The sequence below is a fragment of the Rhamphochromis sp. 'chilingali' genome (assembly GCF_963969265.1).
Source record: "Rhamphochromis sp. 'chilingali' genome assembly, chromosome: 11".
Taxonomy (NCBI): Eukaryota; Metazoa; Chordata; class Actinopteri; order Cichliformes; family Cichlidae; genus Rhamphochromis; species Rhamphochromis sp. 'chilingali'.
The window spans coordinates 20365561-20392127 of NC_137938.1; the positions used below are offsets into that span (position 1 = coordinate 20365561).

The 26567-nt window shown below is 40.9% G+C and overlaps 2 protein-coding genes across 5 annotated transcripts in view; both read right to left on the minus strand.

Moving 5' to 3' along the window:
* Positions 1–572: 572 nt before the first annotated feature.
* rbm24b (RNA binding motif protein 24b) lies at positions 573–5616 on the minus strand. Its single transcript, XM_080896733.1, has 4 exons — positions 5286–5616; positions 5049–5172; positions 4804–4858; positions 573–2169 (listed from the first exon to the last, which is right to left on the minus strand). Exons 1-4 carry the CDS (start codon positions 5451–5453, stop codon positions 1809–1811), a joined length of 708 nt encoding a protein of 235 aa, XP_080752859.1. The 5' UTR covers positions 5454–5616; the 3' UTR covers positions 573–1808.
* A 2283-nt stretch (positions 5617–7899) lies between these two features.
* Positions 7900–26567, minus strand: part of kif13a (kinesin family member 13A) — a 38877-nt gene continuing 20209 nt past the window's right edge. Inside the window, exons 14-40 of one of the 4 annotated variants that reach the window (XM_080896729.1) lie at positions 25194–25324; positions 24837–24923; positions 24577–24752; positions 23842–24061; positions 23357–23519; positions 23081–23224; positions 22842–22991; positions 22319–22483; positions 22015–22188; positions 21736–21887; positions 21524–21656; positions 21264–21410; positions 20674–20706; positions 19632–19731; positions 19424–19550; positions 19267–19322; positions 19061–19185; positions 18150–18326; positions 17939–18031; positions 17701–17853; positions 17501–17578; positions 17347–17397; positions 17170–17254; positions 16944–17095; positions 15069–15233; positions 11747–12953; positions 7901–9578 (exon numbers count right to left, since the gene is read on the minus strand). In XM_080896729.1, the coding sequence (XP_080752855.1) occupies positions 9445–9578; positions 11747–12953; positions 15069–15233; positions 16944–17095; positions 17170–17254; positions 17347–17397; positions 17501–17578; positions 17701–17853; positions 17939–18031; positions 18150–18326; positions 19061–19185; positions 19267–19322; positions 19424–19550; positions 19632–19731; positions 20674–20706; positions 21264–21410; positions 21524–21656; positions 21736–21887; positions 22015–22188; positions 22319–22483; positions 22842–22991; positions 23081–23224; positions 23357–23519; positions 23842–24061; positions 24577–24752; positions 24837–24923; positions 25194–25324 (4578 nt within the window). In that variant the 3' untranslated portion in view covers positions 7901–9444. Of the gene's footprint in view, positions 9579–11746; positions 12954–15068; positions 15234–16943; positions 17096–17169; positions 17255–17346; positions 17398–17500; positions 17579–17700; positions 17854–17938; positions 18032–18149; positions 18327–19060; positions 19186–19266; positions 19323–19423; positions 19551–19631; positions 19732–20673; positions 20707–21263; positions 21411–21523; positions 21657–21735; positions 21888–22014; positions 22189–22318; positions 22484–22841; positions 22992–23080; positions 23225–23356; positions 23520–23841; positions 24062–24576; positions 24753–24836; positions 24924–25193; positions 25325–26567 lie in introns of all 4 variants that reach the window. The other 3 variants (XM_080896730.1, XM_080896732.1, XM_080896731.1) reach the window with 3 other exon arrangements.

Consider the following 26567-nt stretch of genomic DNA (forward strand, 5'->3'; position numbering starts at 1 on the left):
CTCCGCCCAACGTGTGAGTAAAATTGAAAGTAATGTGCTCGATGTGAGACAGGCGTTCGTGGGAAAACATAACCACAGAGCTCAAGGTGTCACGACTCAATGGTGTGCAATACTCACATTAACCAGCAGGTGTCAGGAGGCAGCAGCTTTGGTAAGAAAAACCGAGAGATATTAGAGAAAAATCGTTTATTAGACCTGACACAGAACCTGACCTATAAGCGGTTCCATCTGCTGTTCACTGAAGCCTCATCAAAAATGGTCTCAGAGGAAGGTGGCTGTCAAGACGCCATTCTTAAGGATTGTCAGCCCTGAACATGAGTGAGGACACATTTTATGGAGTGATGAATCCAAAGGTGAAGGTTTTGGGTTCAAATCATCATCGGTATGAATGGAAGAGGTCAGGAGAGAGAGATAACAGCGAGTGTTTACAGCTATCCCTAAAACACAGTCATCTTGATGGAGAACAGAGCAAAAGGCAGCCAACATCCAAAGAACAGCTTTAAACGTCCTTTTAGAAACCTGGAGAATCTTCTTTCATACTGCCAAACAATTAAACAAGAACACAGAAACAGTTGAAGGTAAATTTTGATTTATTTCCCAAATAAAATATCTGTATAGTTGAGTCATGCATTACAAGGTCAACAGCTGTTGCTCTTGCATCAGAAAACCTTTAATGTCAAAAGACATAAAATGTGATCAATTTTAAAAACAGCCTCTCAGTTATCAAATTAGTCAAGTATCAAAAGTGACATTAAAGAGCTATTAATCTATTAGACAACATAAAAACAACAGAACAGTATAGAAAAAAAGAAACACTTTAAAGTTACTGCTACCTTTCCACTCATCATTTGTTCTTTATACAGACGACAGCTTTGCAAAGCCTAGCGTTCACATCCATCATATGCTCTTGATCATGAGAAATGCAGCAGCACACATGGACATGTTCCACAGTAGACTTTTATACTAACATATGAAAACAAAGGGTTTATTGCTGTAAGGCTCCATAATAAATACATAAATAGCATAATTTAAACACACGATGAAACATTTTATGAAAATGAAAGATTCACATTCAACAGCGTTTCTTCCCTTTAGCTGAACATACTTGAGTGATTAAAAGGGAAGACGCGCGAGTGCTTTTACCAGCTTCAGCTGTCACCAGAGCATTTTGTCTTATGTACCGCAGAAAAAAATACTTTTTAAAAGGGATTTCTTTTCCCAAGGGTCTCTAATCTACCTCACTCCAAACAATAATATATATGTGTATATATATATAAAAAGTCTTAATAAACACTGACGTTTCCATCAGTGCCTGGATAGCTTTGTGAAACAAAAAGAAAAAAAATGGTCCGAAACTATTTCAATACTGAGAACTGCATGAAGGTGTAACATACTGTCGCCAGGTGTTATCGCTGATTTTTAAATTAGCGTGGAAGAAATCTGATCATAAGACATGAATGCACTTTGGACTTACCCCTGCAACATATATACAAAACTCAGCAACAGCTGTCTTGATGTCCAGTGAGTCAACTTCAGTTAACCTGACAAATTTTTTACTGCTGAATAAATATTAAATATTCATTTATATCCAATACTGATCTCACTTGAATAAAATATACATTCCTCACTTGTCTCAACATTGTCTTCTCGCTCTTTGGTAGAGGTTCTGCTTAGTTAAAACCTGGAAGTGACAACCTTTCTTTTCTTTTTAAATCAGCCTCAATCTGTCTGCATCTCCTCCCTTCACCCTCTTCGTGGAAAGAGCTCACCTCCCTTTCTTTTCTTTCTGTAAGGTAGTCTTAAAGGTTTTACTGCATGCGATCTGTCTGGAGCTGCTGAGGCTGATACTGACTGAAGGCCGCAGCAGCTGCTGCTGCTCCTGGGGTGGCAGCGGTGGCAAGCGGCTGCTGGACAGCGTACCCATACCCCGCTGTAGTCATGTAGCTCGTCGGTGCTGGTGAAGCTGCGTACGGATACTGCTCATAGGCAGCAGCTGCAGCAGCAGCAGTCGCAGCAGCTGCAGAGTACTGGGCATAAGCTGCTCCAGTATAGTCAAGGTATGGGGAAGTGGCAGCGGCAGCTGTTGCTGTAGCCGCAGACGGTTGTACATGAGGGATCACCACGCTGGGTTGGACAAAGGCTTGAGGGAAGACATAATGAGCTGGGATCCTGTAGGACACAAAGATGCACAGGGTCAGAACAGAGCCACAGTCAGTCATCTTTCCAACGCTGGAAAACTGAAAAGCAGGTGCCAAATATGTCAGTCCAGTCCTCAGAACACAGCAAATCCATTCATTAACGGAAAAAATAAAAACCCTACCTAGAAATGAAACGTTAAAAAGCAGCAAAAACCACAAAGAAACACAAGCGTAGCTTTAAATTTCAAAAAGCACCCGAATCTGAAACACAGTGAGGCATTAAAAGAAGACATAGCCAAGCTCTGCACCCCAACGCTTCACTGAAAACCATATTTGACAAAATGCGAGCTTATCGCAAAAACACAACATATCAGTTCGAGAAATGGACATGGTTCTGCCCACATACTGCAACACCAACACCACACATACAAGCATGCCCACACATGTTAATAGGTCCTTAAACGCAAAAGAAAAAGAAAAAAATGACTGTTTTGCACGTAGCTGTTAAAGTAACCATACAGCATCTTATCAAAAGTAGGTGCTTAGCTGTATCATGTTGTGCAGATGGCTGTTTGAAAAAGAAATAAACAAGACTGTGTAATAAAGGGACATCTCCATTTGATGATGATGGAAACATACAACCTTTGTATCTGGGTAAACTTGCCTCCACTTTAAACTTCTGTCAGAGTCACGCTAACCAAATACACCGAGGAGCAGGTGTAAAGTATATTTATCCACTGACACGTGCACCTCTTCTACCCTTCCAGACATACCACCACCCCGCGCAAATACACACGCACGGCCAACTTGAGTGACAAGGGAGGCTGGCTGCATGCTATTTTTGCTCCTCTTGTCATCGCAAAAGGACAAGCTGATCTTCTCCTTCAGTGACACATGGCAGAGCTCTCCTCAACAACTGCCTACACCTCACTACGATCAGACTGAAGGTGTCCCCACTGATAAGTGAAAATGGGAGGCGAAACAAAGGCTAACTCTTTTGTCTTATAGAGGCACATCGATTCCAGAAAACTCCCAATGCTTATTTTTGAGCGTGACCCGTCTAATTACTTTAACAGCTTTCAACTTGACAAGACAGAAGCCATCACGCTGGTATCCTCGCTTTGTGACGCAACTTGGTTTTACTACAAAGTGTTTAAATGCTGTAAAGGTCACAGCTGACTTTAAGTGTGACTACTGAAAGGAGGGCATGGAGGTTTTGTCGTCCTGCAAGTGGAGAGCTAAATAAAGGTGCATTGTAAATCACCAGGGCACATGGGTAATCCCCAGCACATAACCAAAACGCCTCATGGGCGCATGGCTCGTCCCACCTGTCGTCCGCAGCCGAGCGGCTCCGTCTCTGCCATACATTATTAACAGCGCTGCTGAGTGACTCCCTTTTTTCCATCTGAATTTGAGAGGCCATGCGGATCACTGTAGCCAACAGCTGCTGCCTAAGAGATGAGCTAAGAGCTCTTGTCTTCACCCTATATTGCAGGGACTATATGAGCACACCTAAACTCATGTGTCACAGCTAAAATAATGAATTCATAACGCTAAAATTTCAGCAGAGTGATCCAGCTTTAATTTGAAACCTTTTTGTTAAAAAAATAACTTACTTCACCAAAGCACAGCCTTTCTGCAAAGAGGGAGGCAATCGAACACACTCATACACACCACTTGAGTGATGGCAAAAAAAAAAAAAACACTGAATATTTGTGACTGATCAGAAAGAAAATGTTCAGTATATGTACCTGTAGATGTAAGCTACAAATGAAAGCAGTAGGTTAATTGAAAAAAAAAAAACCCCAATAAAAAAAAACAAAAAAACAAAACAAAACACAGCATCATGGGTAAGGAAACAGAAAATGAACTCCCACATGCAAGCCAGTGTTTGTTTTGTTGCCGGGGATTGAATTTGAAATTAACACACTGAGTGATCGTCAACCCCAACCCCTTTTGACAACAAAACACAGTGAACTTCATGTTAACCAGAAACCAGGAATAAATAAATAAAAACACAGGCTAAAGCACAATCATTAAAACGGGAAAAAGAATCAACACCCCATCGCAGAGTTATAACTCCCTATGATGACTGGAAAAGTCTGTATGAAAAAATCCCCTTCTGAACGCCCCACACCCCCCACTGCAAGTAGAAGTAAGCACACAGTTAAGCTGAACGCCACATCATACTGAAAACAAGGCACACACCAATCTATGTACTATGGAAAACTGAAAAAAAAAATCATCAAAGAAAACAACAACAGGAGAAGATTTCCATGCATCTAGTCACCATTTCTGTTCGTTTGTGTATGTCAGAGTATACAGGTAACACTTTAGCGCTCTGCCCAATGCAGACTCAGCTATTCCTCAAATCATCATGTCACTTCATCAGCTATTTTAACCGTTACCGACCCTGTCAGATCAGAGAGAAATAGACAACATGAAGACAAGTCCTGCAGTGGCTGGGGACAAACGCTCACTTCCTTCACAATCAACCTCAAGCAGAGGGGCACACATGTACACTCACATGTCATCAGTCAGGGTGAAACAGATGGAGGCAATAATAAATACACGTTTAAAACAATAATAATGAAAAAAATATAGTCAAGGGCATTTCTAATAGAGACAGATTTTTGTGACAGAAACAAAATGTAGCTTCACATACCCGTAAGGTCTCTGGATGAATGCTGGATGGATCTGAGGCACACCAAATGCAAAGCCTGGAGTTGATACAGACCATTGTGAAACATTTGTTTAAAATCTTTAAAATAAAAATAACCCAGGAAGAAAAATACCTACAAGTTTTCTTAGATTTGTTTCCATAAACTTTAATTAGCTTAATTTAGTTTAGTTCTTTTTATATTCGATTGTAAAAGAAAATAAAAACAAAACTGAGGTCCAGTCCCTCACCTGGCTGAATGACCCTGGGTTTGGCCCCAAGATACGCCAGGTTCACATTGGCTTTCCTTCCATCTATTATGGGGTTGGGGTCCTTGCAGGCTCGGTCGGCAGAGGCCCGGTCTGCCATGGTCACCTAAATTAGGACAACGCATTTTCCATGAGATTATACTCCTGCACGCGAAACAGCGCATTCTACTTGACTTGTTCAGCTGACCGAATCGTTATATAATTACAAGATTTACTTACGAATCCATAACCTCTGGATTTGCCCGTCTGCCGGTCAGTGATAACAACGGCCTCTTCGATTTCTCCAAACACCTCGAAGTATTTTCTCAGACTTGAGTCGGTTGTGTGATAAGGAAGACCTCCCACAAAGATCTTGGTGAAGGTGGTGTCTTTCTGTGCCGCGTGCATTGTGTGAAAGCTGTGTTTCAAAATGATTTCCGGGGAGTTTTAAAAGTTAGATAAAGGAAAGAGGAGCGTTCAGTGTGCGGACAGGAGGCCCCCCGAAAGTGTGACTGTGCGTCTGAAAGAGGAGGAAGACACCTGTTTGTTGTGTGTGTGCTTCCCAGTTGTCAGTGTGCGTGACACGGATCCTTAACTCCACCCAGATCCAGACCACCACACCGTGTTCAGGCTCCCTACTGTCGCACAACTGCTGAAACTGTCACAAGGGCACGCAGCGTAGAGCTGAATAAAGTTACTCAGTTACTTCGACCATGTATGTTCATATATAAGTTAGGGTTGACTGGGAAATAATAGCATGTTGGGAATGTCAGTTCTCCCCGGAAACTCGTGCAGTCCGTGGGTGCACAGCACTTGCTGGGGTGTAATTTAATAAGTTCATAATGAAAGTGCAAAAAAAAAAAAGCTGAAAATCTTGCTCAAATAATGTATTCTTTACTATCGTCTTAGTTTACTGTAGTATAAGCTGTTTTTTTGTGTGTTTTTTTCCCTATAGCACCTCCTCCTATTGGAAATAAACAGAATCAATCATCAATATCCGGATATAATAGACACTTTTAAAAATAGTTTGTTTTTTGTTTGTTTGGGGAACAATTTGGGGAAGTTACTTTACAGTTGTGGTTAGAAGTGAGCATGACCCGTCGTAATTTGGGGCTTTTAATAACTTCCATGAACTTTTTTTTTCCAGGGTGGAGTTATTGCACAGCATACATCTTTAATGAAGAAAACAAGAATTGGGTGCACAAGTTTGAACTTCTTTTGGATTTTCTCTAATCCACACAGGGTAAAAAAAAAATGAATAATAATAATAATAATAATAATATTTTATATATATATATATATATATATATATATATATATATATACTCAAATAATTACATATGCTTACTTAAATCTTTTAATAACTTTTGTCTTTTAACTTTGCCAAGGCCCATGAAGTTTCAGATTTGAGAGAATCAAAAATAAATTCAAACTTGTGCGTCCAGTTTAAAATAGTTAAATATGTATGCTGTAAAAATCATTCCACCCTGGAAAAAGAACAGTTTAAACAAATCCTTAAAAGCCCCAAATTACCATGACACTCATGCCTGTGATGAGTGTATGTAAACAGACTACCATAACTGTAGGTTAAAAGCACCTCAAACATGACACCACTGGCTACAGACAGGCTGGAAAGATTTAAAACTATTAAAGGGCTTCATCATTTTAAGGGGGCAACGTACTTATTCCTGTTTCCAGGATGTTTATATTGTCCCTGGCGATATTTCACACATGCTGCACATCTTAAAGTAAAATGTGTTCTATTATAACATCATTTGAAAGTTTTTTTTTTTAAAAACATGAGATTATTGTAAATTCATTACCCGTATGCTATCTTCTCCTGTACACCTTAGACATAGCATTCTTATTTAGATCTCAAAACAGTGCAGTTATATGAAAAAGAAAGTTTTCAAACAAAGTACACCCTCACTGCTTCCATAGTAATTAAGAGGGTAATTGATTAACTTGATTAACAGATCATTCACAGGTGTGTGTGAACAATCAGATGTGTGTTGACACAACGCCACGGTCTTAACCAGAGAGTGAGCAAATTCACCCCAAGGTCAGACCATGCAACACTCTGGGAAACTGCAAAAAACCAAAGAGCTACATCTCAGACTCTACAGGCCTCAGTTAGGATGTTAAATGTTAAAATTCATGGCAGTAAAATTAGAAATTAGGAAGAAGAATTCGGAAGGGTTGCCAGGAGAAAGCATCTTCTCTCTAAAAAGAACATGGCAGCACAGCTTATGTTTACAAAGTTGTAACTAAAGATACAACAAGACTTCGGGACGCTAGTGTGTTCTTTTGAATAATGCTGTGTTTGGTCAAAATCAGTCACAGACTATTGGCGCAAACACATCATTCCCACCGTGAACAAGGGTGGTGGAGGAATGGTTATTTGGGTTTGTTTACAGCCACAGGACTTGGGCATCTTGCAGTCATTGAGTTGGCCATGAACTCCTTCTCATTACCAAAGTAATGTAGAGTCAATGTAGGTAGTTCTAAGAGCTACTGAATCATAGGGTGCATTTAGATTTTCACTGAACTGCATAGAGTCCTGTGAAAACTTTCTTTTTGCAAGGACGTAAATTGCTGTATACTGTTGCTGTTTCCTATTCCAAATATTAAAACTGCACTACATCCCAGCATAGGACGGAACTAAAAACACAAACTGCTGGCTAATCCTACATTATCACCAGACTTTTTTTAATTGAAAAAAAAAGAAGTTAATATTAGACTACATTTTAATATATGTATATATATACATCCAGGAAACAGGTTTGTCAGCCTGAAGGTATCGCTACATTAGATAAATGCAGTGGTTAAAAGTAACTTCTTGTTTTTTCTTTTTTCCTGCATCTGAATCCTGAATTTCAAATTTACTTGCATATACTAGTTAGGTAAATACACTAGGTTAGCATGCATGAGCAGAATGAAGAGTCAACACATACACTGATTGTAAATGTTCTATTCTAGAACATTTTGTACCAATTAAACAATTCAAGATACATTATAAATACAATTCTGTACATTATAATAGTGTATGTTCAAATACATTTCTATTTACAACTCCTTTTTAGGGAGAGCAGCTTTGTTCTCTTCTTTAAAGTAAGGTTCTTGGGTTTCTTTCTTTTACTTGCAATTACAGCTTGAATATTTACCTATTTCTAGTCAGTTCCACAGTTCACTGCTTTGATAAAACACACGTTTGTAGGAAACTCTTCTTCATACCTAAGCTAATTTTCTCTAACCCGATGCTGTCCATCGCCCCTTTATTCAATCCTCCATGTGAAAAACTGAGTTATTGAGTACCTTTTAAGGTGTAGCATCACTCATCAGTCTGTTAGCATGTAAAATGGAGATGGACATCCGCTAAAAAGGCATTCAGTCAGTCAGTCAGCAAGGCAGGATGGCATTTTGAATACTTGTGGGTTTCAAAATATACATACAGGTTCTGATCCATACAGCTATGGTTATAACTACTGAGTATTTTGGGACTTATGTGCCTCTTTTTATAGAAACAGGGCAATAAGGCATCAGTATAACCAGCCTCAGACAAAACCTAGCTGCTTTGTACATCTAGTGTTGACACACAGTTCATCGGTTGCAAATATTTCATCAGTCCATCGTGGAAGACAGTCAACAAACTCTCCAAGAATCCTTTCCAGTGCAAGCATTCGAACACCAACAGTTTCGTGCTGGATGGATGGGGATTATTTCCTCCACAGTGTTACAGTACGTCAACAGCAACATTTCTAACTGCAACTCGGGTTTGCAGATTCGTCTTATGCTCAGGGTATGTGGCATTACTCCTAGAGATATGGCACTAAGCTTTAATTGGACACATCGATTTGTAGCAAATACGTCCACATACGCACATTAGAAAAATAACATGTAACTCATAACAGCAGATATGGAACCGAAGTTCTTTGGTTAGCCCTGATATTTCATATTGATGTAAATATCAATGTTTATTAACAGTAGTACATTCTTAATCTTCATATCCCAGATTACTCCATTATGAGCCTAGGGGGAGCTGGGGGGGGTGGCTGGAGTGCATTGCCTTACAAAAATACGGTAGTGTTCAGAACCAATGTAACAAAAAGTATGTGGGTAATATTGTATAAAGACTCCCAGATTAAAGTTTTCTATAAAAATATCACCATATAGAAAACTAAGATATGTGCATAGTGATTTTTTTTGTTGTTGTCAGTGAACAATAATTAGGATATACCTTCATTAAATGCACAGGTAAGATATGCTTTGAGACAGCACAGACTCCTTCAGCTCAGAGAATTGAGTGGTCAAAAAGATAATACGAAGGGAGGCCGAAGAGGATCTGAGGACCACGCTCAGATCCCTGCAACTCCCCGGAAAATGCGTCCTTCTTTGGGTCCTATCTGATCAGAGTCTGCGGTTCAGTGTCCATGGAGGGTGGTCCTCTGGTGAGACGAGATGGCTTCACAAACACGCCGTGGCCTGGGGGACAGCGGAAGTACACCCTGCCCTGGACTGTCCCATTGTGCTTACCTATAGGATGAGGCATAACTTATTAGAGGAGTTATGGCTCACTTCTAATCACTTTTAATGTAGACTTCTCTTACAAACACGTTTTACAAAACAAGTAAAATGTAAATAAAATCAGAATAAAAAAGACTTTTTAAGCCTTTCAGAAAAAAAAAGTCATTTTAAACTTGATGCCAACAAAACATTTCCAGAAAGCGGTCTTTCAGGAAAAAAAAATATGTGGATTAGGATCCGAAAGAAGAAGAAGATGAAGAAGAATCTGCACATGCAACTGCAGGGATCCTTAATAAAAAAAAAAGTGCAAAGTAGCACCTCTGCAGTCCAGACCTGCTACTCTCTCAGAGCATTTGACACATTGTGAAATGAAGGCTGGACTGTTGAGCAGCTGAAATCTTATATCAAGTATGGACATAAAACACATTTTGATGTCATGACTTTTTAAAAATGTGTTCCTGAGCTTTGTATTAAATGCGTCGTTCTACACGTCTGTCTGCTGCTGGCACTGTGTCCAGCAGGTTTGGATCACAATTGTTCAACAGTTTAATGTAATGGCCTATTTTCACTACAGAGACCTTTTGGCACGTTCTGCTCCGCTGTGCTTGGAAATCTATCTTGGTCTAGTGGATCACTGACAGGTGTCCTACTCTTTCTATCTGAAGCTCTTCTGCACCATTAAAGGATAAACCCTTTTTATTCTACCGGACCTGGGACCCATTTCTTCATTACCTAATCGCCTCTGCATTTTCCGGGATGATATATGATTCAAAAGTATGTATTGTGTTGCCTTTACTGGAATGTGATGTTTGTTTAGCTTCCTTTTATTTTTTTTCTTCCTCTCTCAGTCAGGTTTAGTTCCCTGTAATTTATACACAGTTTGTATTACTACAGTATTTGCCTGCTTTGCAAAACAAAAAAACAAAAAAAAAACCCCACAAAACTTTGGCTTTTTTTTACTGGCATCAAAAGCAAAATGTGCAATTTTTATAGAATTTTATAGAATATAGAATGTATTTGTGCTTTTTTCTTTTAAATATAGGGATTTACTAATTTCTGTGTCCTGTTTTACTAACATTCACGCTGTGTTTCAGCTTTATTAGTAACAGGGTAGCACACAGAAAAAAACCCACATGTTATATGATACGTACAGTATATTAAGTGGAAACTGCCCTGGGGTCACAGGTTTATTGCTGTTTGTCACAGTCTGACTCATTTTCTAGACTATGAGTCAGTCTGTGATGACTACAACACATCAAAACTAAGACACCTTTTCCCCCCCTGCTTTTCCTCTTGTATACCACTTGGGGGCAACAGAAACCCCCTCAAAAGTATGAGATCCCTTATGAGATTGATATGGAAAACTACGAAAGCTTGTTTCTGCTATTTAAAAAGAAATATTTTTTGCCATCCTCAAGGCAAACTTTTCAGGTTATTATCTCAAAATTTTGACGTATCTATCTAATGTACTAACTCGTTAGTTTTGACTTATCTCAGCCAATCAATACATTTTTAAGCACAACGTATAAACTGGATGCACAGACAGTTTCCTGTTTTGTACAGCCAGAAAACCCAAATCATCATTAGCATTCATGTGAAGTTTGTGTTCACCTGTTTGTTGTCTCCAAAACAGACCAAAGAGAAATACCAGTTGCTAAATGCTCCACTATGTTTATCCATTAGCCTTTAACAGAGCCTTTGAGATCTTTCCTGCTTGGCACTGAGTGCACAGGCCTTAAGTGTTTGGTTTTTTTTTGCTTTTGTTTTCTTGTTTTGTTTCCTAGAAACAACAGCCTGCTGACACTAATGGACCAGTCAGAGTGGATTAACAATCCCACCACTAAAAGCAAACCTCGCTCTCCTGTAAGTTGCTCTTCTAATCCTCTAATAGACAGTCAACAGGGGGTTACAGCGATTTTGTTTCACCACATAGCCCCACATGTGTGTTAGCCGTGACTGACACCAGTATTTAAGGGATTAATAAATACTATATTTATATTGCTGTTAATAACTGCATAGCCTTAAAGACAACATGTATAAATTAATCATTAAGTTTTTGACTAAGGAATACAGGACATCAGATATATGGAACATTCAGACTGTTTAAACGAATCATTCTTTCCTGTAATAATTACTTTTCTTGGGGGTCTACAAACAGAAGTTTTAAATGGACTCACCCACTGCCATGTCCAGCTTCACACCAATCCAGATCCCCTTGGCAAACTCCACCCCTCCCACATAGTGGACCGTTCCTCTCCTCTTCCCCACCCACACCTGCTCACCAGGTGCCATCCAGTCAGGAAGCTGAGCAACAGGAGTGCTCTCATCCCCACTGGAGTCTCCAGAGGGCTCGGCGCTGCTGGGATTTGGACTGGGACAGGGACTTCCATGGGGCAGATCCCCTTGGGCTGGCTCCTGAATGGGAGGTTCTCCTCCTGCTCGCAGAGCTGGAGCTGAAGACGTGGCTGTAGGTAACGATGTGAGTAGAGATGGCGATTGTGGAGGTGGGACCGATGCAGCAAGATTTATTTGGGCTGGAGAGGCGGAGACTGGGGCTCTGACTGAAGTGCAAAACACTGTTGTGTTAGGGCAGGACACACCTACACTAACGGCGTTTTCATAATTAGGATATTTGCATATTGTCTTTTCGGGAAGAGATGTCTTAAGAATACCAGAGACATCAGAGGTGAGCTGATTGTCAGTGTCACGTGTTTCTACATCGACTGTTTTCTTCTGCTCGTTTGTACAAACCTCCAACCCCTCCTCCCCCCATCCCTGTGTAAAATGTTCCAAATCAGCTACACCAACGCTGTCATCAGCCCCTTTAAAGTCAGTAAACTCCTGGCTGGTACTGAGTACACAGTTGTTTGGTGAAGGGAATGACTGTGGCTTATCAGTGCAATTAGGAATACTGATAGGTGAGGAGGCTGAATGGATGAGCAGGTCCTGAACCCCATCTGCCGAAAGAGGTCGTGGCTGAGCATCACTCCCCGCAGAAACACTTTTGGTTCGGGTGCCGCCTCTTCCAACAGGGCAGCCAAGAGGGTCATGGGAATCTCTGGAGGTGCAGCTGATATGGTCAGAGCTCTCACTGGCACTGAAAGGCATGTCAGACAGCGTGGCATTGGAGGCACTGTGTGAAAAGTAACCACTAGTGCAACTGCTGTTCGTGGGGCTTCGCGACACCTCTCTCTCGCTGCTCCCACCTCCACAACGGCTCCCCTTCAAGTCAGAGCGAAACCCCTCCTGGCTCTCCAGAGTGGCGTTGTAGATCTCAAAGTTTGCAAAGTCCTCTGGGATGTAAGGCTGTAAGGTGCTTTGGTCCTGAGAGCCACGATTTAGACTTAGAGCCATGCGCACATCCGTCTCCTCGTCTTCAGAGTCCTGCCGATCAAAAGAAGAGCAGCGGGACAAAAGACACACCAGGTCTGATGTTAGTTACAGCACGTATAGCCTATGTGAAGACTATTTACAGAAAGAGACTGGAGACAATGAAAATGGTTGAATGTAATGATGGAACAGAGCATAATGTATGAATATTGTGACACTTTTTTCTTTGATCTTTGATAACTTTACTGGTGTTTGCTGCTTTAAATTTGCATTCACATGCTGCATGTCCTTTAACGTGACCCATCAAGTTAAACACCTATCAAACCACTCATTCTACACTTAGGTCCACGATTTGTTGGGCAAAGACATAATTTGTGTATTTCTGTAGACCGCCATTTAAATGAAACAATTAATATATGACTGAAGTGCCTGCTTCCAGCTTTAATTCAAAAGGTTTAACAAACGTCGGAATTACAGTTATTTGTATATACAGTCCTCTAAATTTTAAAATTATAAGAATTAAGCGGACAAACCAACATCATTTTAAATATGAGGATTCTTTTGAATACTTTTGCAGTCATTGAGGTTTGAAACCCATGGACATCACGAAATGCTTTCTCCCTTGAAATGCGCTGCTAGGTCTTTACTGCAGCCACCTCAGCTGCTGCTTGTTTGTGGGTCTCTCTGCCTTCTTTTTTGTATTTATTAATTGTAAAGCATGCTTTGTTTGGTTGAGATCAGGTGACTGATTTCATCATTAAAGAAACTCTTTCTTATGATCCATAAAGTCTGTTCATCTTGACATTTCTTCAGGGGAAGAAACGTTTTGTCACTCATCCAAGCTAGACTGGGATTGGATGACTGAGGATGCATCTTATACTTTCACCCTCCCATCATTCTGGTAAAAGTTTATTGTAGTTTCTTCAGACCAGAGGAATTTTTCAGATCTGCACAGGCTCTTTTAGATGTTAGACATGTCTGATCTGACCTTCTGGTTCTTTAGTGTTTTGCTGTTTTGCAAACCCTTTGTATATACATTTATGAAGGTGTCTCCTGATTAGAGACTTTGACAACAATAATCCTGTGGTCTTGCACTTTAGCTGTCTTCCGTGGTCTCCCAGGTATTTAGATCCTGTTGAGATCTTTTTTAACAATGGTAATCATTTGGCCATTCCAAAAGTTTTTCTCTCTGATAAATTTATTTAGTTTGTAAGCCTAATGATGACCTCCCTGAATTACACTGACGTTTCTTTGGGGATGATGACAATGAAAAGCTATAAAATCCAGTTTCAACAACTGATATTATGTCTGCTCAGTTTGTGTTGAAATCACACAATTACCCTCCTTTAAACATGAAACTACTTTTCAGTCAATTAACAAACTAATTTTGAGGAAATAGATGTATATGAAAATGGCTGTAATTCCTAAATGGTTAGTTAAAATTTATTTTTAATTTAAATTAAAGCCTGCATTTTGGTTTTCTCTTGGTTGTTTGATTTTAAATCCATTTTCCTGGTTTACACAGGCAAAGCCAAAAAAAATGTACAGTATAATAGTATATTTTTGCATTTCACTGAATATTTGAATGCGGCTGTTTAGAAATTATACTATACTATATCATAATATTTTCTCCAAAAACATATATTTGTGCCAACCCATAAAACCCATGAAGCTCTGCTTTTTCAGCTACCTAAGTATTAAAATTTGGTCATAACTTATTTCAGCTTGTGATTTTGATGGTAATCTGGGGCTCATAGTAGCATTTAAACTGCTACTATGCTATTAATCTTAATATTTTCTATGCATGTATTAGATGTGTTGCATGTATTGCATTATAATCAAAAGTATTACCCCATTAATATCACAGTATTACATATTTTAACCAAAGTATTGAACTGATATAAACACTTTTTTTTCTACCAGGTTAGTAGCAACCTAAATACTATTATTTCTAACTAGCTTTCCTGACTAATGCTATGTTATTACTGAGCCAATGAAGATGACTCTTGTTGTAAATGCTGTCAGTTCACGGATTATCTGCCCAGCAAAAGGACAAGTGTATAGTTGTGAGTGCGATACTTACAGCACACCGACTACTTGTTACGTCAGCACGTGTTATGTCTGTGCAAAACTCCTAGAGTAACCCTCAGTGGAGAGTGTAACACTTACAGCAGTGTGTGGCAGTGTGTGGCTGAGCTGTCTGCTGGTGGGAGTGGAGGTGGGGGTGGAGGTGGAGGTGGAAGGCTTGCAGTGGCCCTCGCTGCCTGCCCTGGGTCGGCGCCAGGGGCAGGGAGGGGGGAGCAGTGCAGGGCTGTCCACACATGAGCGCATGCTCTGCAGATGGGTCAGAACAACAGCACACACTTCACACACACAGCATGCATGGAGCTGGGCAGGCCAGTTATATCATTAGTGCCATGCAGTTTAACATTTCACAAAAACAATGCTTGAAGTGCACTAAGGACGAGGGACAGTACTTTTTATTAGAGAACACTGGTGAGCAGTTAGCCTGTGTAGTTTCTTGCACTCGTTTTCTCATGCCCCGTGAACAAGTATAATCTTAAGCACTTGCTCACACTTAATACATGCATAAGACCATTTTAAACAGACTACTGCTATTTATGTACTCCTGCATTTATACATTCAGAACTTTTATGCTGATTGTTAAAAACCTAATTCTGAAAAAGTTGGAACTGAAAAATGAAAATAAAAACAGATTCCAATGATTTACAAATCTCATTAAACTCATATTTTATTCATAGTAGAACAAAAAAAAAAAACCAACCCATGTCAAATGTTTAATCTGAGGGATTTTACTATTGCATGACAAAAATTAGCTCATTTTGAATTTAAAGGCAGCAACTTTAAACATTTCTTCATCTACAGTACACAATACAACCAAAGGATTCAGAGAATCTGGAAAAATCTATGCAAAAAAGACAAGGTTGAAAATCAGCATTGGATGCTCTCTAAGGCAGCACTGCTTTAAAAACAGGCATGTCACAGAAATCACTGCATGGGCTGAGGAACACAGCTCCCTGTGCCATCCACAAATGGATGTTAAAGCTCTATCTTGCAAAAAGAAGCCATATGTGAACATGGTCCAGAAACGCTGCTGTCTCTCTGGGACAAAGATCACTTAAAATAGACCATGTTTGGAAAACATGGACTCTGCATCCTCTGGATTAAAAAGGAACGGCAACAGCTGACTTGTTTTCAGTGCTGAGTTCATAAGCCAGCGTGTCTCGTGGTATGGGGGTGAATCAGCGCCTATGGGATTGGTACCTTTAAAGGGACTATCAGCGCTGAAGGTTATATACAGTCCTCTCCACAGAAGTCCAACAATTGGTCTCTCTGGTTCCCAGCCATTTACTTATTGTAGCTAAGCAAAGAGGAGATACCCATCCCAACTTATTTTTTCTGAAAATGGTGAATTTCTTAGTTTAAATACTTGATGGTTTTTATTTTTTGCTATTGTGAATAAAATATGGTCTTATAAGATTTGCAAATCATCACATTCTGCTTGTATTTGCATTTTACACAGCATCCAAAAATCTTTGTAACTGGGTTTGTAGAAACTTCTATCTGCGAACCACAGTATTCCTGATATAACCTCAGTCCTTACACCTCTCTTAGTCCACTTCAAGAAAACAAATGTGCAGTGTTAGTTTAAATGATCGAAACAGTGACAAAAATATCCGGAAATTCAACTTCCACAAATAAAATGAGACATAACACAGCACAGCTTAGTCAAGTTGAAGTCATGCTCCTATGTGTCACGCACCTTCTGCTCAATAAAGTGACAACAACAAAGTGAATTATGTCATCACGCAGCTTCGGACAATTTGTGTTTTTTGTCAGCGTCGTTATACTAAACATGTTTTGAAAGTGTAACTTGATGTGGTGAAATTCCGACAGTGATCTGACAAAATGGAAATGTGGAACTGGAAGAAAAGTGCAATGGCAAAAGGAGCAACATGCAAAAAAAACCCCACAGAAATGAACACCACCCATTTAGAGTGATTTCAGCTCCATCCTCCTTACCTCGTGTCCCAGCAGCGGCCGGGCCTCAAGAACTTTCTTGGCCTTGTTTTCCTCTTTGACAGGAAGAAGAGACTTGAGGAATTTAGGAGGTTGTGGGGAGAGGACTTTAAAGGGGCTGGCAATAAAAAAGGTCGAACTGTCTGGAACCAACCCTGTATGGGAACATTCGGTGTTAACTCTAAGTCAGAACGGAACGCTTCCACACACGTGCTTTTTCTGAGGTTACCTGAACTCTCCTTTTTAATGGGTGTGGTACAAAGGGAGCCGTCCTGTGGATTACAGTTGGTGCTGTCCACACGGTCACAGTGATCCTGTGATTACAGTCACAACAGACCACAGTCATCACACAAATGTACTCTTGCATGACAGTTACAGAAAACGTTGAACAAGAAGCCCGACGCACCTTACAGTCTTCATCTTCACAACCAGTCAGGTCTGTTTTACTACATAAAGACTGGAGAACAAGAAATAGGACAGTAAAATTATGTGTATAATTTTATAGTCAAGTTATTTCCATATGGCCAGCAGGACATGCAGTGAGTGATTTCTTTAATTACTTGCTGTACATTTGGTGTGCTGATACTCCTCCTTAAGTGTCTCCCCTTGGCAGCGAGTGATTCCTTCACTGTCACAGCCTGCAGAGACCATTAAACAAAGGCAAATTTATCTCTATACATCATCCCTAAATAATTAATGATTATGATGTACACTAAATTACATTTTTTACTAAATTAGATTGTGTTACTGCGTAGGTTACCTGTCGTAGCCTCTCCAGGCTAAGGATGTTCTCCACCTCCAGAACTCCCCGGGTGTATTTTTCTATGTAAGTTTCTCCATCCTGAGTCTCCTCGCTGTCCCCACGAGCAGCCATGAGAGCCAAGGTTTCCCTCTCCTCTGGCTCCTCCGAAGCCTGGAAGAAAAAAAAAGGAAGGAAGCTTAGAAAGAGAAGTTAAACTCCAAACACTGATAAAACAGAAGCAGAGTTTCCAACATACCTTTGGTATGTTGGAAACTATCTCATAAGTCACACTGCAGGAGTAAAGCATGTTCTTTAGCGACATTCTTCTCTTGAGGCTCTGAGTGAAACTCTGTAAGAAAAAAAATATTCAAATTATGTTGATCATTAAAACATGACAGACATCTGTAAGCCTAATATGTTCTTTGGGCTAACCTCCTTTGGTTACATCTAGAGTTTCAAGTATTAACCTGTTTGTTGTAGATGTTGACAGCAATCCTCTTGCGGAGCACCAGCTCCATGGAGGCAGGGTGGCTGAGCTGCACCGTGGCTTTAATGATCAGGTAGATGCGTTCATTTGGCGACGTGACCCGGTTGAGGTGAACAGAATCATGAATGGATGAATCCCAGGAGCACACTGCTGACACCTAATGAAATTTCAAACTTGTGTTTAATTTATTTAATTTCACATTTATCTATAGAAAGAATGTGTGGCAGTGGTTTTGTGACAGCACAGGGAGACACATGGATTACGATGGCATACGTGGACCGTAGCTCTGGGTTTGTCTAATTACCATTTAGACAGCATTTAGCGCAACGATTACTGTAGGGTTAGTCCTGCTCAACATCACACAAAAAGGAATAAAGATTAATTTCATTTAATTACTTCCTACCACACATGCTGCAACCCATCCAATTAGGCACACATAATTGTAGGAAAAAAGTTGCCCTAAAACCCTTTTATGTGTCAATTTGTGCAATTATGTGAGGAGAAAAACTTTATAGCAGCAATTTAGCAAATGAAGATAATTTAACATGGAGCCATAGTAAAACCAAAGACACACAAATTTATATGTTTAACAAAAATACTCTACAGAGTTGACTTACTTACAGTACATTCATTACACTATTGGATATCTGTGAGCTTCTCTAAGTAAGTAAAGGGAAAAGGCAAAAGAATAATAATGCATCATTATTATTATTATTTTTATTTTTTGACAGTTTTGGGCCTCCATAGAGTCTCTGAGTTGCCAAGAGAAACCAAATTGGAAACACTTTAATCTTTTTTTTTGTCTATGATTCAACTCAATTCAATTAAAAAATAATAATGTTAAAGTATTTTTGACCAGGAGAGGGCAGTAAAGTAACCGTTGTTACTTACCTCCTCATCACTGTGCCTAATGATAGGTAGATAGAAGAACTGGCTGCCGTGCTCTTTGGGCAGTATAGAGTTAACGCCTGCAGCATGTGGGCCGGTCAGCTGCTCGTTCACTGTCAGATTATCCGCTGGTGGCGTACAAAAAGAAGGCCGTTTGCATTTGTGAAGCCAGCGAGGAGTCTGTGAAGTAAAGTATGTGTCTGCCTTACCATTTAAATCCAGGAAGAGTACAGGAATGTGAGCTTCCATTCCTGCAGGTGGAGTCCTACAAGCAGTTGAACAACAGGGTATTGGTTCAAAAATAAAATTAAATAAAAGGCAACAAGAAGTTTTCATTTCTGAATGTTTTGTTTTGCTTGTTTTCACCAGTCTGCAGGAGCTCCCGGGATGCCACTACCAGGTGCAGGTACCAGCACTGCATTTCTCTCTTCAGTCAGCCCGACCCACTGCTCCACCAGCCGAGCTTCACGCTCAATGTCCTCCTCTGACTTCTCTACATGCAGTGAGAAGGATAGAAGTTAAAAAAGAAATGTTTAAAAAATGAGCAATCTTGTGATCAGGGCCTAAAACCCACCCTGTTTGTTGATGATTTTCTTGATTTGTTCGTCAAGATACTCCCGACGTTTGATTAGTGCATCTGACCAGCGCTCTCTAACACAGTTGAGATCCTCTTCCTGGAACCAAACAAAGAGCTGAATTAATGCCAGCTGGCTCAGTGAAGCAAAGGTTCTGCTACAGGGCAGAGTGAATTGTTACCAGTGGATGATGAGCGTGCACTGGGCTGATTTCTCTGAGGGAATACTGTAACTGCTCCCAAACACCCCCAGCTAATACTTTGGAAAAGTAACAGCTTTACCAAACCCAAGATGTTAAAAAGTAAAAGTCTTAAGCTCTCCAATTCTGGCTATAAAACAAATGTGATTTCACTAAATAAACACATACACAAAAGCTCTCCTTATCCCCCTTTTGCAATCGCACTCATCATTCACACTCGTTTGCATGCACCTCCTCGCACGCAGCCAAAGGTCCCCAAAGTCCTACCTGAATACATGGGAAGTATTTCTCTGACAGAGCAGCAGAGAGTAGATTCCCCTCTGCAACATCCCCAATCCCCGAAATACCTCAGAGCCAATCATGTTACGCTTCTGCAATCAGCACACTCTCACAATGCAAAGTACTGTAAATCATGCAGCCATGCAATGCCCAAGTGATTAATTGAGGCGTATTACTTCTGCAGCTCTTCAGTAGTGACAAGCAAACAGTAGCATTAGTGCGCAAAACCTGAGGGGAAAGGCAAGAGAAGGCGGGACAAGATTCTGGCAGACATGCTGCTCCCGGAAGCTCAGGGTGAACCTGTAATTTGTTCGTTTTTATTCTAGGAGATGCCAAAGAGTTGTTGGTGCGACTGGTAATCACAACACATCAGAATACATCCACGTGTGCAGCTGATGCAGATGCTGTTTAATAAAGCGCTTCTTTAGTCGGCAGGGACCTCCTGCCTCTCATGCCCTCAGCACAAGGCCTAGTCACAAACACGTGATCACATCGGTTGGTGTCCTTCATGCTGCAGTGTGAACTAAAGGGTGAGCAGCAGCAGCAGGAGACTCGAAGGGTACCTGATAACTATCCATATCGTCTTCCACCTCTCTCTGGCAGGAGAGAACACACTGAGTCAGATGTGGAGAAGCAGTAAAGGCCTTCACTTGACACGTCAGATGAAACCAGTTGTTTCTCATCTAGCTTACTGTGAATTTCAGTGACGTTTACATCCATGCTCACATACTTTGAGTAAATAGTTATATTTATAACAAGAATTGTCAATTTCATAGTTAATTTGAAAAAAAAAAAAAAAAGGGATTCTGTGACTACTGAATTAACAAGCAGCCCCCTTTCTATACCCCACAACAGAACTGCGACACTAACAAGTCTTTATTTTCTTGACCAACTCTATGCTGGCTGCCAGCTACCAGGATGGACCAGTCTAGGCATGAAAGCTGAGAAAGACTAAACATAGTTTGGCTGAATTGGTGTAATATTGTGTCTTTGTGGTATGAAACAAGTAGAATGTTCCCCAGAACATCTTCCTGTTTTGATACAGAAACATCTAAAGGCAAATTACCATCCTAATGAAGCCAGCACAATAGGCTCATAGTCAAAGTCCATTTGTGTGCATGTGGAAAAACGCAAACATGTGCATTTTGCAGACCTGGTAGCTGTCGAGCGGTCTCTGTAGTTTGGTGGAGCGAGCCGACACACACCCAATAGAGACAGACAGAACAGCCTCCACCAGCAAGGGCAGAGTGCCTGAGTTCTGGACCGGTTTCACGGACACCTGCAGTCTCCTGGAGTGACCCTGTTTGAAAGAAATCATAATCACATAATTAATTTTTATCCTCTTAAATGTGTGTTTAGTCTAAAGCAGCCAGCCCGACCTGAAGGAAACCTCCTTCATAGTTTTTCTCTGACCTGTCGGAGTTGGAAGACTCCTCCTGTGCTGATGTCTTTCCCAGGTTGCAGCTCCACAGATGCATACTCTCCCTGCTCATTAAGCTCTTGGATGGCGATCCACAGCTCGATCCGGCGAGACACGTCGCTCCACCTTGAACATGTAACAGCTGGGATTAGAATCAATTTTATAGAAGTGCAAAAATGTCAGTGCAACATGTGATGCATCCGACCTGTCCCGGAGCGTCTGGGTCTTGGCTTCCAGTGCATCCAACTCCCAGAGAGAACGACCATTCCCAGCACAGCGATGACCCCACACTTCTATGGCCAGCGCTCCATCTGATATAAACTCTAAAAACTCATCTGTCACGTGCACAACGTAGTCCTGGGAAAAGAGTTTGGGGTAGAGAAGATGAAAGTTACTAACAAAAGTTGCAAGAATGTAAAATGTCTCCGAAACAAGGCATTAAAAAAAACCTCGAATGAAACAACAAGCAGCTCATTTTTCCAACCTTGCAGTGATCAAACTGGACCGTGAACTGAGCATCTGGGCTTCGAGGGGATGGTCTATCTGGGCTGACCATGGGAGGAGCCACAGTGGGCTCACCATGCTCCCAGAACATGTACTGACAGAAGACAAAGTTGGACAGGTTGAGCGGCAGTCCTGTGGCATCCCTGATCCGCACCTACAGCAGCGAAGACAGGATGAAGATTGAAGACTTTGATGTTTTTTTAGAACTGAAATCTCGCCGTGCACCGCCTGCACAGATCCGTTTTGAAATCTTTGGTTAAAATCCACTGATGGTTCACTCGTACCCTGCAGGTGAGCCTTTTGGCCATGTGGACGATCTCTCCGTTGGTGTCCATGACCTCGTAGCAACTATTTTCACTGGAGTTCTCCGAAGAGTCGTCCCCACTACACAGGCGCTCTGGTACAGCTCCACTCACTCGCATCAGCTCAACGTGCAGCCTGCCTGCTACCTGTACATACAAGCAGAAGGAGTGGGACAAAACCTAAACCGTTTGAGAACTAATCCATGTATCCAGAGAAAATTGGCCATTTTTTATTCATTTTAACCAGTATGCTGATTTTTGTTGGTCTATATCTTTTCATATGGACATAAAAGTACTGTGAATTATGAAAAGCTTTTAAATATATAAGGACTAAAAGAATAAGACTAATTGTACTAACAGCCCACATGAGAAGTGTGTGATCTAGTACCATATCTTCATTTTATTAAGCATTAACTAGTAAAATAATAAAATCAGGGCTTCAAAAGGGGAATTCACGAACACAATGACTGACGTCACAGACAGCAAGTCTACAGTGTGCCCTTACCTCTCCCTGCTGGCTGATGATGGGGACAGCGTACTGCAGCTTGACATCATGGAAAAGGCACTCGAGAAAAATGTTGGCCACCCCAATCAGGTTGTGGTTCTCTTGCGCCTCGTAGAAAGGATCACAGTGCTTACTGCTTGCTTTGTTATACTATACAAAGGAAAACAAAAGAACATACTTTTAATTACTTTCCCGCTTCCTTACTCATTTTTTCCTGTCTCTGGTCCTTTGTTACTCACCGTTTCCTCTGTGCCCTCTTTCCAGTCTCTGTAGTGGTCTCTCATGTCTACAAGTTTGTTCTCCAGCTTTTCAATGGTCCAAACCTGGGTCCCCTTCCCTTTCCTCCGCACCTGAATGGCTGGCTCGCTCACGATAGCGCCACGCTACATTAAAGTGTCACATTTTAGATCAGATTACAAGATATTCACATCCTCCCTAACCCTAAGCTTAACCGACCAAAACACTGAAATAACCGAATGAAGTGTAATCGTTTCAAAAAGGTTCAGCAGTCTGACCTTACGGTTGGCGCTGAGGTTGGCTGCAGGAATCTGAAGGGTGACCTGATAATCGGTGAGTTTGTTCATCTCCTCTGCCAAAAAGTTGGCTTCTCGCACCAAAGTGTTGGCTTTGACAACCTGCTCTCTGAGTCGGGAAAGGCTCTGGCGAAAAAGCTCATCCCTGTCACAAAGAAACAAATACACAGAGACGCATTTTATAGAGTTTGATCTTCTCGTGTCCTGAGTGAGTAAAAGAATCATTAATTCCTTGCACTCAGATTTGACTTCTTTTGGCATTTTTATGGTAGAGAAAATTGTGCACTATAGTTTGTATTTGTGTGGGCAACAAGTATGTAAAAGTAGAAAAAAATATACATCTAAATTATTATATACTAGTTTCATCTGTGGCTACGTATTTATAATTTTGATGTCAACATCTTAAGTAGCATGCCTATATATTTTATATGTATGAGGCATCATATGTGTGTGCGAGCTACACTAACCGCTCCTCCGTCCACAGTCGCAGCTTGCCGTGCGGTGCGTGCGTTGAGAACGTGAGGCGGTCGCTGCTGCTGCGGTGATGCTGTGAGGTTTTCTCTGGAGACAGCTGTTGCCGCAGCGACTCCAGCTCTCTTTCGTACATCATCCTTTGCTCCTCCAGGGCCGTACGCTTCTCCTCCAGATACTGCTTCTCCAACACCTGGACCACATTCTGCATGGGGTCTACATACAATTAAAAACAATTAATTGTATGTATTGCAATTAAAAACTTATTAAAAACATGCACTCACTGTCTGTTGTTAGCTACACCGCTCTGTTTCAGCTGCTTGTTAACATAAATATCCAATCAATCAATCACACGGCAGCAGCTCAGTGCATTTAGGCATGTAGCCATGATCAAGACAAAGAACAACTGCAATGTGAAGTTACTCAACAGAAATGCAAATATTAGTTATTATCAGTATCATCACAGATTAAACTACTGTTCTACTCATGAACACTCACTGAATTAATATTCATGAGCTGCTAGAAACTGTTTTTCTTCTGAGAATAACTTCATTATTTGTGGCATTACACATGGATACTGTAAGTCAAATAGAGAAATACTTTTTTTCCCTTTATTCAGAGGATTAAACCCAGTAATACAGGAATGGTATTTTAAAAGGATGTTAGGATACAGTCAGAGTTTCTGGAATGAGCTGGCAGTTCATAAAATATGTACATGGTCCCAATCATACCATTGTTTCCAAGAGTCTTCATTATGACCTCCATCTGGGCAAACTCATAAGTGTAGTCTTGCTCAGAAGAGGCCTCGCTGGCTGTCTCGATGTCTGCCTCGACGAAGCTCTCTCTGGGAGATGCTCTCTCCAGCTCCTTCAAACGGTCCCGCCGCTTTCGTTTAGGCAGATTGATCCTGGAAAGCAGCGCAAATATCCAGTCAGTGACTTCATAGCTGTTCACACGCTTGAATGTGGCAACAAAAACAAAGGACTCATACCTGAAGAAGTGATTATTTCCCCATAAGATACGGTCTCCATGCCACAAGTGTACTAATGAATCAATCATAGTTCCATTCACACAGGTCCTGCAGAGAACATACATTTATATTTTATTGTTGAAGAATTGTATTGTAACCTTCAGGTTTTCAAGGGGAAGAAGCAGGCTAATCGAGTAGGAACAATGGTTTTTTAGGGGGAGGGAGACATGCATCTGATATCAAAGTGAGGGGCTCAGATCATGAGATTCCTGTGCAGTGAGGTCATGTGAAACTCTGAGGTCCAGTCATCCAAGAGCGCAGATCACAGACAGAAACACAGACACTTAGTATGTTGGAATAAGTTGCACGACAGCTCACCTGGCATTCCCTACTGGCATCAGGGTGACATCACCATCTGGGCACACCTCCAGGACGCAGTGCTCTGGCTGTATCCCGATCCCAAAGAGCTGGATGTCCTGAGATGTGTCTGCACCCACACGCGTGTGCTCCTACACACAGGTGCAGGAAAGATTAGGGAAACTACATTGGCAGATCAGGATGTAATTACATCTCACCCTTCTTATCCAAATGTTCTGGCCATAACCACAAAAGGCTGCTACCTTTTATCTACTGAACTGATTTGAACTAAAGTAGTGAAAAAAACAATAAACACAAGAATACGAATTTGGGAAAATGACAACTAGACATAAAGAAAAAAATCAGGCCTAAGCAAAAAAACATGTGTGCCGAGGGGGCGTTGTAAAACAAACATCCTAGCTTCTAAAGGATGTCGTACCCTGCAGCGAACGAACCTATTTCACATTACCATAGTCATTCCACACTGATATGCCAGGCTGGCCTGCAGGAACTAGACAAAGGCCTGTTGTTCTGTAAGCTGTGCAGATTGCTGTCTCACATGCCTCAGCGCTCACACATCCAACTAGACGGCTGGCTGTTCCACTTCAAAGTCCAGACCTGCTCTTACTGAACTTCTCTCACGACAACATGTGTGCTTCAGTGTGTGTTTCAGGGCCTCTGTCAGTGCTAAATATTACTGCTGTGGTATGTGGCGCATGAAGAGACTCACTGTGAGTGCTTAAATAGTAAACTGCAGTATTAGCGAGTGACTGAATAAGTGACTAACTGGGTCTTTGTGGCAACTAATGAAGAGTACAAGGGGATCTTTTTGGCTTGTTTTCCACCATATAGGCGTTCTGGTCTTTTGCAGTCACTATGAGCAAAACGCTACAGTGATTATAATAAACATCATAGGAACATCTTGCTCTATAATTCTGAAAGTTAATTCACAGAGAATTAATAAAGGACAAGTGATTAGGTTTCACTATAGGACATAAGATGACATGAAAACACAGTAACCAGCTGTGTCCCCAGCTCTGGTCTGGGAGCATTTCATCAATGCTAACCATGATATTAGCCACATTAGCTCATTAGCTATCAAAATGCTAACACTGACATCACAAATAAAAGAACCAGTCCATTTACCAACTGTATACTTAAGTCTCACTTTAACATTAGGCACTCGATTTTCTAAACCCCCCCAAAAAAATCATACAAATATATGTCTGTAAAACTTTATTTTTTTATTAAAAATGTCCTCTTGGAACTTTAGAAATTTAAATCAGTTTAAATTTAATATTTAAAATCACTGGGATAATCACAGAAATGCAATACGGCAATGCAGTGTGAATAATCTCTATCTTTTTTTCTAAGAGACTCTTAAACTTAAGTAAC